At 51.5% G+C, this 12,795-nt stretch overlaps 5 protein-coding genes and 1 pseudogene across 5 annotated transcripts; 5 read left to right on the forward strand and 1 right to left on the reverse strand.

Annotated features, from left to right (window-relative positions):
* Positions 1-260: 260 nt before the first annotated feature.
* Positions 261-1,434, forward strand: SAPIO_CDS5702 (Uncharacterized protein; the record flags this gene model as incomplete). Its single annotated transcript, XM_016787975.1, has 2 exons — positions 261-573; positions 635-1,434. 2 exons carry the CDS (start codon positions 261-263, stop codon positions 1,432-1,434), a joined length of 1,113 nt encoding a protein of 370 aa, XP_016642290.1.
* Positions 1,435-1,675: 241 nt separating this feature from the next.
* SAPIO_CDS5703 (uncharacterized protein) lies at positions 1,676-3,508 on the reverse strand (the record flags this gene model as incomplete). The annotated part of the gene is made up of 7 exons (XM_016787976.1): positions 1,676-1,751; positions 1,873-1,944; positions 2,021-2,332; positions 2,396-2,702; positions 2,758-3,067; positions 3,127-3,325; positions 3,393-3,508. 7 exons carry the CDS (start codon positions 3,506-3,508, stop codon positions 1,676-1,678), a joined length of 1,392 nt encoding a protein of 463 aa, XP_016642291.1.
* A 1,211-nt stretch (positions 3,509-4,719) lies between these two features.
* SAPIO_CDS5704 (uncharacterized protein) lies at positions 4,720-6,299 on the forward strand (the record flags this gene model as incomplete). The annotated part of the gene is made up of 3 exons (XM_016787977.1): positions 4,720-4,853; positions 4,931-5,504; positions 5,592-6,299. 3 exons carry the CDS (start codon positions 4,720-4,722, stop codon positions 6,297-6,299), a joined length of 1,416 nt encoding a protein of 471 aa, XP_016642292.1.
* A 319-nt stretch (positions 6,300-6,618) lies between these two features.
* SAPIO_CDS5705 (uncharacterized protein) lies at positions 6,619-7,778 on the forward strand (the record flags this gene model as incomplete). Its single annotated transcript, XM_016787978.1, has 2 exons — positions 6,619-6,895; positions 6,964-7,778. The coding sequence occupies 2 exons, from the start codon at positions 6,619-6,621 to the stop codon at positions 7,776-7,778; spliced, it is 1,092 nt and encodes a 363-aa protein (XP_016642293.1).
* A 1,519-nt stretch (positions 7,779-9,297) lies between these two features.
* On the forward strand, positions 9,298-10,116 carry SAPIO_CDS5706 (annotated as a pseudogene; the record flags this gene model as incomplete).
* Positions 10,117-11,730: 1,614 nt separating this feature from the next.
* Positions 11,731-12,756, forward strand: SAPIO_CDS5707 (Uncharacterized protein; the record flags this gene model as incomplete). Its single annotated transcript, XM_016787979.1, has 2 exons — positions 11,731-12,094; positions 12,176-12,756. The coding sequence occupies 2 exons, from the start codon at positions 11,731-11,733 to the stop codon at positions 12,754-12,756; spliced, it is 945 nt and encodes a 314-aa protein (XP_016642294.1).
* Positions 12,757-12,795: the final 39 nt, after the last annotated feature.

Here is a 12,795-nt window from a genome sequence, read left to right on the forward strand (position 1 = left end):
GTGGGCCTGCAATGATGGAGCTAAATCAACAGGGGTATTCCAGGAATTAGCTAGTCTCGTCTCGAGTGAGGTGAGACAGGGTTGCATTCGAACAGCTCATTTGGTCGGGACGTTATTATGCCGACCCTCATAATTAATTGCCGGGCAGGGAAACTGATGATCTTGCCGCGTAAGCAGCATCATTGCCAGAACCCGCTCCTCTATTTGTTGGACAACATCCAAAAGCTCACACACTCACACCCACGATTCGCGCCGCAGTCATGGCTTCTCCTCCCGACGACTACCTTGACGACCCCCGGTTCAGTAGAATCTTTGAGTTACCACCAGACCCATCTCGTGGTCGCGACGCCCCATTTAAGGTCAAGTATGCTGATTACGGCTATCGTAACGAGGCTCATCCGGAGCAAGAGCATGTACTGCTCTTCTTTAGCCCGTTGATGGGCTCGCGCTTGCTTCACGTCGCCAAGGATGCGCTGGCCAAGAGGCACAAGACTCGAATAATCAGCCCAGACAGACCTGGGATTGGGGGAACTGACCCGGTCGACGCGAAGGACAGGTTGCGCGTTTCGCGAGGTAAGCACAACATGTCTGTGTGAACACATGGGGTGCTTTCATTTCCTAATTTCGTCGAAAGAGGTCATCATTGAGCTGCTTCGGCATCTCGGCATACAGCACGTTTTTCTTGCGTGCCATAGCGGTGGCACTGTCTACGCCCTCGACATGCTCGTACATCATCCTGAGATTCTTCACCCAGAGATGCCCTATCTTGCAATCGGGGGCCCTTGGATATTACCTTCGCACACAGGCTCGAAACTTCTTTCCCTCGCCCGCAGCCTTCCTGTGCAGGTCCTTGGTCAAACCGACACGTTTGTAAAGCTCATAAACAACCATGTCGGCCCCATGATAGGCACGAGCTTGGGACTTAGCACAGGCCTAGCCGCTAAACTTGGATCAAATACGGCCGGACATGATAGAACCGCTGCCAATACGTCCAATCAGGAAGCCGATTTTGAGGAACGGATCTGGGACAAGGTAATGGAACGCATCTACGAGGAAGGGGTGCAGGGACTATCTCCAGAGGCAATACTTCTTTTGCAAAAGGTTGATGGTGCAGATGGCTGGGGTGACTGGAGGGACTATGATACGCTCGTGCCGCGTCTTGTGGAGGCTCTACGTTCTACAGGGAGCACACTGAACGTGGTTGTGTTTTATGCCGAGAAGGATCTATTAATCGGTGATGGAGACTCCAAGGGCCCGTTGTGGTTTGATCGGTGCTGGGACGCCCCAGATCAAAGAGATACGATCAACTACTATCGAGAGATAATTAGGGGCTCTGACCACAATGGGATATGGAATCTAGGATGTGGTACCGTACAGCAGGTGTTTGCACAGATTGACCGACTGACCGTCAACCTCGCCCAACCAATAGTCTGATAGTTTCCATGCCCGTTTAGGCTCAGGAAGGCTCCGCTCGGATCAACTCAATCAAAATTCGTTCACCCCAGGTCATTCCAGGTCATTCTAACTGGAGTTTACTTCATCATCAGTATCATTGACCTAACGTCGACAAAAAAATCTTGACATATTCGAATATGCCAGGGGGGGGTTGGTACAAAGGTATCAACAGGGGTTTGAATTAACAGTGCCATCTCCTCTAATACCTAAGGGGCGTATATCATAGGTTCTTCTCCATCTTTAGGATGGTGTTTCCCCTCGCCAACACGCTTATTATGATGTACGTAGATTCCAATCTGCAACAGAGCAAAAGCCATTCCCACAGATACCATTATAATCAACGTCCGTAGTCCCGTGTGGTAGCTATCATTCAAGTTAGCCAATGATCTAGACAAGTTTTCTAATTAGGGAACTTACAATGGCACATCTCCGGCCCTAAAATATTGTGTCCCGACCATCAAACCACTAATGGCCGACATCACCCACATGCTGTATAATAACCCAGTGTCAGCTTTGCTCGCGATTATCCTGACCAAGACCTGGCAACGGTGGGAAAGAAACTTACGCAACGCTAATGCTCCTCTCCCTTGGGTCACGGCAGTTTAACTGAACCCACGAATTATGGACAGGATGATAGCCCACCGCAAACGCATTCACCGACGTCCATAGCCCCCATCGAGACCACTTGCCCACATGGGGATGCACACTGCGCGCCACGATCAAAACGACGAGATAGCAGAGGTGCGCTCCAACCACGGAGAATCCGCGCTGGTTGGTTCGGTCGCTGATGTAGGCGAAGATGAAGACGACGACAAGAGCGAGAGAGGCGCCGACGGCGGCGAGGGCGTTAGCTTCTGTGCGATTGAATCCGAGGGCCCTGAATTAGATTCGTTAGCAACAGTTCTTCGCAAATTCCCATTGGGGAATTATCAGCACTTACATGATGATAGACGGCGTGTAGGTAGTCAACGGACTCCATGTAGAAAAGACGGCGAACGTAGAGACAAAGTGTGGCCAGCGACGGTAATGGGATACCGTCTTCCATACTACCTTGAGGGGGATCTGCATCCCCTGTGCACCTTGTCGTTTCTCCTTGTCATCGTGCTCGAGCCGTTGTTGTAGGATCTTCCGGTCATCTTCCGTGAACCGAATGAGTCCGGGGCTCAGTAGCGGCTTGGGTGTATCAGGAGAGCCCGGCAAAACGAACAAGAGCAAAGCTCCAACTATGATTGTGAATATGCCCTCAACTATCTCTGCGTCAGTTCGTGTTTCGTATCCACGCCGTGAAAGGGCAAGACTCACTCAGGAAGAGCCATTTCCACCCCTTGATGCCACGCTTCCCACTAAGCTGAAGAATCCCGGATGCAAGAATAGGGCTAATGGCGTTGCCTGCAAACATGCCAAAGAAGAACACAGCAATCCGCTTAGCGAGCTCCCTCTTCTTGTACCACGTGGAGAGGGTATAAGCTGCACCAGGGATGTATCCCGCCTCGGCGAAGCCAAGCATGAGGCGGGAAACTAAGAAACCCTTGCGGTTTTTCACGAAGACTTGGAGGGTCGCAACGATGCCGAAGAGGAAGATTTGCCCTGGAATCCATTTGCGGGGACCAATCTGTGCAAGAGGCGTTAACAACGAGTGAACGGCCATATGGGGATAAACATCTCCCATACCTTCTGCAGAAGCATGTTGCAGGGAATTTCGAAGACGACGATGCCCATGAACATGAGCTGGTTCCCGAGGTTTATCGTCGTCTGGTCGACGCCGATGTTCTTTGCAAAGCCATCTGTCAGGGCACTCGCTAAGTTCATTCGATCTAGCTGAAAGACTAGAAGGCCTAGGAATAAGAGTGGGAGCACTGAAGAGTCAACCCTGCAAATCGTAAGCGTCTGTTGCTACCGTGGCTCATGGTCAGCTGGGCAAGTGAACTGGTGCTTACTTCCGTCTCGCTCTCTTCTCTTCCTCATCGAGCCAGTCTACCTCTGTCCCGGCAGTGATGGATTGCTGTCCTGGCGCATCATAGCCGCCGATCTTTTCTTTTTGGTCGTCCGACATTTTGCAAGATTGTTGGCAGCAAAAAGAGCACTAAGACGGAGAAGGTGAAGAGCGACGGCAACTTCTGGGGCCACTGGGAAATCTCCAGGACCTCAAATAAGAACTCTCCCGAGACTACTGTTGGTCACCGAGACCGCAGAGCGACAAGAGAAAAAAAATAGTAATGAAAATGATGTGATTGACTAGCAATAAGACTTGATTGGTACCAAGACTCTAGGCAGTGAGATACCCTGGATTTGGATGGAACGTGGAGAGCATTAGAGAAGAGAGAAGCTCTTCCTGACGGACCCACGGTTGTCCTCCAACCCCGAATCCAACATAAGCTCGCACACGTTTAAGATTGGGGTACAGCTATCCCAGTACCCTGGCATATGCAAGCGGTCTATTTCAAAGAATACTTCTTCGACTGTTTTACCAATGGGATTAGGTACATCTGTTCACGGGCTTTGGTAGTATGAAGTACACTAGAGGATCCAGGATCCATGCTCTCGCGACCCGCCAACGGCTCCATGATCTAAACCCCATCTAGATGAAATCCCGGCCTGGATAGCGACATGGAATAATCGAACGCGGCGGACCCAATGAGCTTCGACGAGAGCCCAAGAACGTACGAGATGAAACGTAGAATTTTTGATGGCTCGGAGCCGAACGGGGTGAATCCACCCATAATCGGAGGGCGTTGCTGACGTGCTCGCTGCAAAACCCGTGGAGCGCTCGGCCGGTCGGCGATTGCGTGATATCACACAATCCCACTGGACCAGGGGGTCAACAATCACCACCACCAAGCTAAGGAGCCATTGACGAATAAAATCTTCGTGACGGCTTTAGAAATTGCGTGAAGCTTGATGAGAGGGATTATTCTTTTCGTCGGCTCTTGCGTCTTACCCTCCCGCGTGGGGGGATGTGGCTGCTGGCCCCGTTAAAATGGCTATCTTCGCATGCCCGAACTCTCCCAACACCGGGGCTGCGGGCGGGTCTAGCTATCGAGCAGCAAGATTTTCTTTAAAAATCGGCGGTCTGCTCTTGCGGAATGCGGCATTCGGTATTAGTGAACACTAATACATAACGCTTAAGCCGCGCACCCCCCCAGCCACATGGGACAGAGCTGAAGCTCAAGGTCTCGCAGAAAGCTAGTCCATTTCCATCGAGTTCTCTTCTAAAGTAACTTGGTAATCCTTACGTGCGACACATCTACACTAGACACACACACCATGGGAGCCGTCAAACGTGTTGCCGTCATTGGTGCTGGCCCGGCGGGGGCAATTACCGTCGATGCTCTCGCACAAGAGCAAGCCTTTGATGTAATCCGTGTGTTTGAGCGGCGAGAGGGACCTGGAGGATGTTGGTAAGATTTGACTTTCGCCATTGAGCGCCCGTTCTTTACGATGTCCAGGTGTATCTAACGCTCATGTCGTCAAACAGGATCGGCGACACGGAGAGACCTCGCACCGTCACCAATCTCTCTGAACTTGCATCTCGAACAGCTGACAAGCCACTTGCCATTCCCCAGAAGCTCCCCGCCCAAACGCCCAAGGTCAACCAGCCACGCTTCGATGAGTCGTCAATCTACCCATACCTCCACACCAACATTGACAGCATCCCTATGGAGTTCTCTCAGGAGAAGATCCCTACTGAGCGCAGTGAACTCTCGATCGCCACCCACGGACCCGATACTCCTTTCCGGCATTGGGAGGTGATTCGCCGATACATCGCGGGGCTTGTAGAGAGGAGGGGATACGAGGACTTCATTTCCTATAATACCAGTGTGGAGCTGGCTGAAAAGGTGGGCTCCGAGTGGAAGCTCACGCTACGGAAAGAGGGCAAGGAGAAGGATTATTGGTGGGTCGAATATTTCGACGCTGTTATTGTTGCGAGCGGGCACTATAATGTTCCATACATTCCTGCTGTTAAGGGACTGGAGGAGTTTGAAAAGGCTCGTCCCGGCAGTGTGTTGCATAGCAAGCATTATCGGGGGAGGGATCAATTCCGCGGAAAAGTGAGTGCAAACCCTTCTCAACGAAAGGCGTTCTCCCTGCCTCGAAGGCATGGATTATTTTCGAACTTGTGCTGACCATTTCTGAAGCGCGTCGTCGTTGTCGGCGCTTCCGTCTCCGCTGCCGATATTGCGTTTGATCTCGTGGGCACCGCACAGCATCCTATCGACGCCGTAATCATTGGACATGCCCCGAATGGATACTTTGGGGACCTAGCTTTCAAGCACCCAGATATCCGTACGCGACCGTCCCTCTGCCATATCGAGGGCAGGACTGTGCATTTTGTGGACGGTCAATCAGTGGCAGATGTGGACCACATCATCTTCGGCACAGGCTACAGCTGGACTCTCCCCTTCCTCCCCAGCGTCGAGGTCCGCAACAACCGCGTCCCCGGATTATACCAGCATGTGGTCTACCGAAAAGATCCCACACTCCTCTTTGTCGGCGCCACCGCTGCCGGCCTCACATTCAAAGTATTCGAGTGGCAGGCCGTCCTTGCAGCGCGCCTTCTCGCGGACCGGACCAAACTCCCACCTCAGGCCGAGCAGCGAAAATGGGAGGAAGATCGAGTCAAGCTGACAGGCGATAATGTCAAGTTCACCCTCATCTTCCCCGATTTCGAAGATTACTTTGAGACCCTCCGGAAGCTGGCTGGTCCTGGAGAAAAGGGCTTCGGCCGACAGCTACCGCCTTTTAAGAGAGAATGGGTCAGGGCCTTCTTCGAGGGACATGAGCGGAGAAAGGCGATGTGGGCAAGGGAGAACGAAAAGGCGAGGGCCAATCGGGCGAAGTTGTAACCTCTCTGTACGTGTAGATCAGAACAGCAGGTCATGAAATTAGAATGACCATCTTCAAATTGTTTACTTCGCATATTCTTTGTTGCTTTCGTCTTGGCTAGGAGCATTCTGACTAAGCCTAAGCCTAAGCCTAGATTCAAGCTGAACTTCGAGTTGATGTGACCCAATCGCACTTGGTTAGCTCCATCTTGACCATAGTTCGAAATTCAAACAACGTCACTATTATTTTATACAGTCTACCCCCACACTTTTCCCCATGACCGAGTCTCCGAAATGCGAGGTCTGTCTAGATCTCGATAGGCGGCATTATGACAGCAAGATGAAACCCACCGCGTCCGGACCCAAAGTCCTGCTGGGAGATCTCTTGCAGTCAGCCGAAGCGGGCTGTCCTGGATGTGGCGTGCTTGTCAAAGCTATTCGCCACCATGCGCCCGAGCAAATACGGAGCCCAGAACCATTTGAGCTGAGAATGTACGAAGAGCGCGGTTTTCTTATCTTAGCTGTCGTGTCCAGGAATCCGCCTTACACCAAGGCGAGAGGCGAAGACCAGACGCGCCAGACGCGCCAGACGCTGATCGAGCTGTTTTCACAAGATTGTAGGTCTTCTCTCAATTTTTTGTGTCGCGGAACGAAACGCGCGATCTGACTTGACTGCTGCTCCTAGATGAATCGTGCCTGTGGTCATTGATTCCGACTATGCATGATGTGCCACATCCAGAATCCGTCTCGAGTCCCGAGCTTCTCTCGCAGGCTCGCCAGTGGATTGCAGGATGCGAAGCTAGCCACGCAGCATGTGTATCACCCCTCTCATTTTCACTTCCGAAGAGGCTAGTTCAGATCCAACGTTCTCCCCGAGGGAAACATGACAAATTTAGCCTTCGTCTGTTGGAGACGAAGCCGGGGGATATCGACCGCTACGTCTGCTTGAGCCACTCCCGGTGCATGAATCCAATCATAACGACGCAGCGGCGGAATGTGGACCTACATTACGCCGCCATTCCCTGGGACAGTCTCCCCAAGACATTTCAGGACGCGATCCAATTCGTTTTTGAGCTAGGCATAGGCTTAATTTGGATCGACTGCCTTTGCGTTGTTCAGGATGATGATGCTGACCGCCGGGAAGAGGCAGCGAAGATGCCCGCTTACTACTGGAACTCCTACTTTACGCTCGGTGCAGCATCAGGCGCTGATAGCTCAGCAGGTCTGCTTCGCAGGGGCGTCGGCGAAGGAACCACACTCCAGATCGCTGCCACAGATGAAAGGACATCCAAACGATTCTACATCACGGCAAGAAAACCGCTAACCCACCAATTCGAAACCATCGATAACGAAAAAGAACGTCTTCTCTCGACGCGTTTCCTCCGTTTTGGTCCTCAAGAACTCATTTGGGAATGTCGCCAAACAACTGACTGCCAGTGCGGTGGTGTGGCTCAAAAGTCCGAGGCGCAATTCCAATCCAATGCTGCCTTGAGGAGATAACACAAGCGACGAAATCTGTTGAGTAAAGATGAAATCTTTTGATATGGACATGTAAAGGACTTGACAAAGTTCCGCTTTACCTACATCTCTGATTATATACCATCGGTTGCCCGTTTGGCCACGTTCATATAGTATGGTGGGGAGATAGGCCACCTTGCCGGGCTCTGGAAGCAGACGCTAGCTATTGGACGAAAAGGCCAAAGAAAATCCAATATATTCCGTCCTTGCCGCGAGCATCAGTGGAAGGCCAAGTTATCTATTAGGGTCCCCAGAGTTGCCCTGAAGTACATCCGAGAGTGTTATGCCAAGGGCGAACTGACCGCTCTACTGCTCGAATTGTCGATGTCTAAGGTCTCCCCCTCCTACCGCCAATAACTAGTCTCCTAGATTCAGGGAAGACTGCACTAGAAGGTCCAGGCGCAGTAGCAATTTTAAGAGAGGCTACCCTCAGGGTAGCTTACGCCTAGTCGACGCCGAGACCGGAGATGCTCGAATCGACAACACAGAGCCAGTCGGTCGTCTTGCTCCTAGTTTCAACTCGTGGCGTCTAGATGCAAATATTCAACTGGAAGAAACGGTACTCATTTTGAAGATGCTGGAATGGACTGGACAAGACAGGGGGGGCGAGAGGTTTCTTCCAAGAGCCACATTTCTCCGTCTCCAAAGGAAGACGGAAATAGCAAAGATTACAAGAGGATAGGACTAGCATGGTGTAATAACTGTCATGATTCCATGTTCGAGCGACAGGAGATTAGAAGTAACCTCCACCCTTGGTTTATGGAGTTGGCAAAGCAACCGCAAGTGGCTACAGGGCAATGTGAAGTAGTGAACACAACTACGAACTGCTCGCATTGTTCCTCAACGACAATACATAAAAAACTACGTTCGATGCTCTAGGGGCGACTATGAATAAGCAACCTCTAATACTTGGAATTGGCGGAACATTAGAGCAGCTTACTGTCAGCCTGATCTGAGATGTCAAGGTTCGGAGCACATTCCCACAGCATAGTCCATGAGAGATATGGGGATATCGAAGCTCACTTTGAGAGTTGTCAAAACCGTCTCTCGAAAGCGGCGCGGCAGAGTTGACGTAAGTACTGGCCCCTTGATTGTTGCTAGTCCCCGGATCTCATGCAGGTCAGCCCTCCCAGAATCGCGACCCGTGGTCCATTACCCTCGACGCACTGCTGCCTAACTAAGCCCACCTTGGCTGCCAATCAACCGACATCAGAGTTCTGCATATTCCGCCCCCGCTTGCAAGGTGGATCTCACCAGGCCCCGACCAAGAGCTAACTCAGACTTTTAAGTAAAGTGGATAAATCAGTTGATCGCACTTCGCCATTGACTGCGGCCAGCTGCTAAAGTTGCGTCAAGTATTAAAATATACGCGACCGCATTAGCAGTTCCAATCCCCAATCCCCATCTTTAATAACACTTCATCTGAACGAAGAGAGAAGACGGAATCAATCAAATTCCGCGCACATACAAAAACACACACGCACGCACACGCACACACACGATGCCGAGAGCGGAACAGACGTTATATTTTGCCTATGGCAGCAACCTTTGGCTAGAGCAGATGGCCAGGAGATGTCCCAATAGCTCCTATGTCGGGCGGGCCGTGCTATTAGATCATCGCTGGCAGATCAATGAGAGGGGCTTCGCCAACGTTATTGCCTGCTCCGGTTTCAATGTGCACGGGCTGGTCTACCAACTCGGTGCTAAAGACGAGGCCCGCCTGGACAGAAACGAGGGCGTCCACAGCGGGGCGTATTCGAAAGCGCGCAAGAGCGTCGTGCTGTACCCAGCCGTACCCGAGCTGCAGCTGCCCACCAAGTCACTCGTCGAGGGCAAAAGAGGGCCACAGAGGTCGGTTGATAGGGTCAGGCAAGGCTCGGGGTTTGGTACCATTGAGCGGAGGGCGCGTGTTAAAGCCAAGGTCCTCGTTTACCTCAGCGAAGACTTTACCCACCCAGGCGATCCTAGGGAAGAATACATCGATCGCATCAACTCGGGTATCAGAGACGCCATCATTCTAGGAGTACCCGCCGAGTTCTTTGAGAATGCAGTTCGCTCGTCGATTCCGAGCCGGCCAGTCGTGCGAAGGGTGCGCCACCGGGCGCGTCATAGGGAAACTACAAGTGCTACTCATCAGACCGTTGGTGTTGACGACTCTCGAAAACGCCATTCATCTTCTCGCCAGCGGAGGAGTAGAAGAGCCAGGGAAGATCAGCCGCCGCCCAGTCAGGGACGGTGGGCTAATACAGTTCAGCGGTATATCCCGAGCTTATTGCTAGCGAGGAGCCTCCCCCATCGCGGCCTATGGCGGTATAGTTAGGGTCCCAGATACAGGACGACCACTTGAACGTGATCACAACTTCGAACTAACCCGCCAGTTCACCCGTATGGCCTACGAATTCTTGTATCATCTTCCCTAACGATTTTAATGTCACCGTTAAATCTCGCTCAATCTTAGTACCTTAGTATTGCTTATATATACGAAATTTTCATTCAGTTTTCATCTATTGAAATACCTACGAGGCTGGCGTGATGACAGAGGGCCATGCATACCGTCTAGTGTGTTTTTATTAGTGATTGACGTTGTTAGATCTCATAACGATGGCGCTTCAAGAGAGCCTCGGCGATGATAGAAGCTTAGCTTAAGGGTCAAGGCCTGCATGGGGCGAGCTGAGTACGGTGGGTGCAGCTCCTCCCCTTGTTTCGGTTGTGGAACTACTAGAGTTTGGGAGGAGTATCCTTCCTACCCAAGGGAGAAGATGAAACCTGCTCAGCGTACTTCATTTCCTCACGGACGCATCGGAATGGGCCTCGTTAAGCGGAGAATAATATCATATATTTCTGCTTGCCATGCGGCGAAAAGATATATAAAAAGATTTTGGAAAGCCCTGACCGCAACATGTGCGGTGATGATATGCATTGGCTATGTGTGCAGGGAGGACACGTTTTAACCAGGGGGTGACTAAATTTTTAGACTTTGACAAGCAAATAATATTTGGAATATTGGATTGGGACTTTGAAAAGGAAGAGAAGAAGAGAATATCGTAGGTCGCTCAACATACCCGCTCGGTAGGTCTTAAACTGTTTCGCCAACTCCCAGGGTCTAGGGGACCACGACTTCACCTAACAGTTCGCTGATGCAGCTGTCGGCTGTGGGGTTTCCAGAAGAGACGAGCGAGGTGAACCCTGTGATCATGGCGACATTTTTACCAGAGCGCGGATAAGACCTTTAAAGCTTAAACACAAAAATCCCTCTCATTCCCGCTCACCAACCTCGCCCGACGAACCGCATTCTTTACATATATGAGCCATAAGACGCATGCTATCATATCCCCAGGATTCCCGCCCGAGAAAGTGGGGACATGCAGCCAGCGGCGCGTGGAAAAGAGGCAGTTTCTATCTTAGCCAAGCTGCAGTCGGGGTCGGAATAGAGCACCCGCATGAAAACCCATATGCAGTGTGACGACCAAGACTGCCAAAAAGGAAGACTGGTGCCATTTTCTTGCGGGCATGGCCCATATTGGAGAGCCGGGTCGGCCTGCGCCACCAAGATTTTAATCCTTCCCTTTAAGTTTGGTTGTATGAGGTGGTAGGTCTCTATCTATCTAGCCTCCGAGCGTGATAAGAGGTTGCATTTAAGATACCCTGTATTTCTGCATGGCCTGTGAAAAGGGTTGGAGGATTCCGCCATGGGCCAACATCAATGATGCAATCAATCTATGATGATCATGTACACATCAATCATTTATAACCTGGACAGCTCCCTCACCACCCCGAAGCTGTGAACATTACGAAGTACAGTTCAACTATTTCAACCATTTACACCTTTTCCTTGCCAGCCAATCCCTTCCAAGTCTGGCCGCACTTAAATACAGAGCCCAAATTTCCCCGCCTTACAGCAGCGCATTTGACTCCATCGTCATTTGATTTCGCCATGGCTCTCACCACCACCAGCTCCTCGTTCCTATCGGTGCGGGGTATCACCACCACCCTTGTCCTGCCTCTCCTCCTCCTCACGAGCTGCGGCCAAACCTCTGTTCTGCCCCGTCAGCAAGACAAAAAGATCCTCCCTTGGGTCACTGTCGACGCCAACGGCGCATTCAAGACAATCACACCCACAGTCCAAGGTGGCAAGACCACATCTGCATTCCCTGGCAACACCGCGGTCCCGACCGCGGATTCGAATGGTGCGGGTGCATTTTTGGTCTGCAATGAAGAGACGGGATCTCATGGAGCGTACCAACCATTCTGCGCACCTGAAAATGGCGCTGAAGCAGAGGTTGGAAAGACATATTTCAGTGAGCGCGCCTTTTTTTTTTTTTTTAATCTCATAATGTGACGTTTTAATTTTATTCTCTTGATTGCTAACATTTTATCAGTAACATGGGATGCCGGCTTCTTCCAACGGCCCGAAACCCAGGTCATGCTGCAAGGCAACTACCTCTCCCCCGATCCCGATCCTGGCATCGCCGACACGGGTTTCTCGTCTGAAAAGTTCGGAGCATCAAAGGGATTTTTCGCCTGGAGTCCCGGGGCCGGTGATGTTGACCTCCCCGAGGTGAAGAGCACTGACGTGCGATTTTTCCTCGCCTACCTTTATCCCAACGGGACGATCAGAGACAAGGATCCAGGGCCAAAAGTCCTTCTGCATATAAGTGGAAAGGAGAAGGGCCATAAAAAGAATGTTACCGCCATTGCCGTCGGCGTCGCAGTTGGCATCGTTGTACTTGGCGTTATTATCGGTCTCGCCTGGTTTTTCCTCAAGAAGAGGGTCAAGCTTGGAGGGTCACGAAACAGCGGGGGGTATGGTGTTAGGCGGAGTAAGACTCAGAGATCGGCGGGCATTGCCCTTGATGCATCGCCATCTTTCCAAAGGGAGGATGTTGACTTTTCTCGGGCCGCTGGGAGGAATGTGTTCCGCGAAGAGGTGGCTCGCCAAGACAAGGGCACTGGGTATTAATTCTTGAAGGGAGAAACGAGCAGAGATGCTGGTTGGATT

This window comes from Scedosporium apiospermum (genome assembly GCF_000732125.1).
Source record: "Scedosporium apiospermum strain IHEM 14462 chromosome Unknown SEQ_SAPIO_0099, whole genome shotgun sequence".
NCBI lineage: Eukaryota > Fungi > Ascomycota > Sordariomycetes > Microascales > Microascaceae > Scedosporium > Scedosporium apiospermum.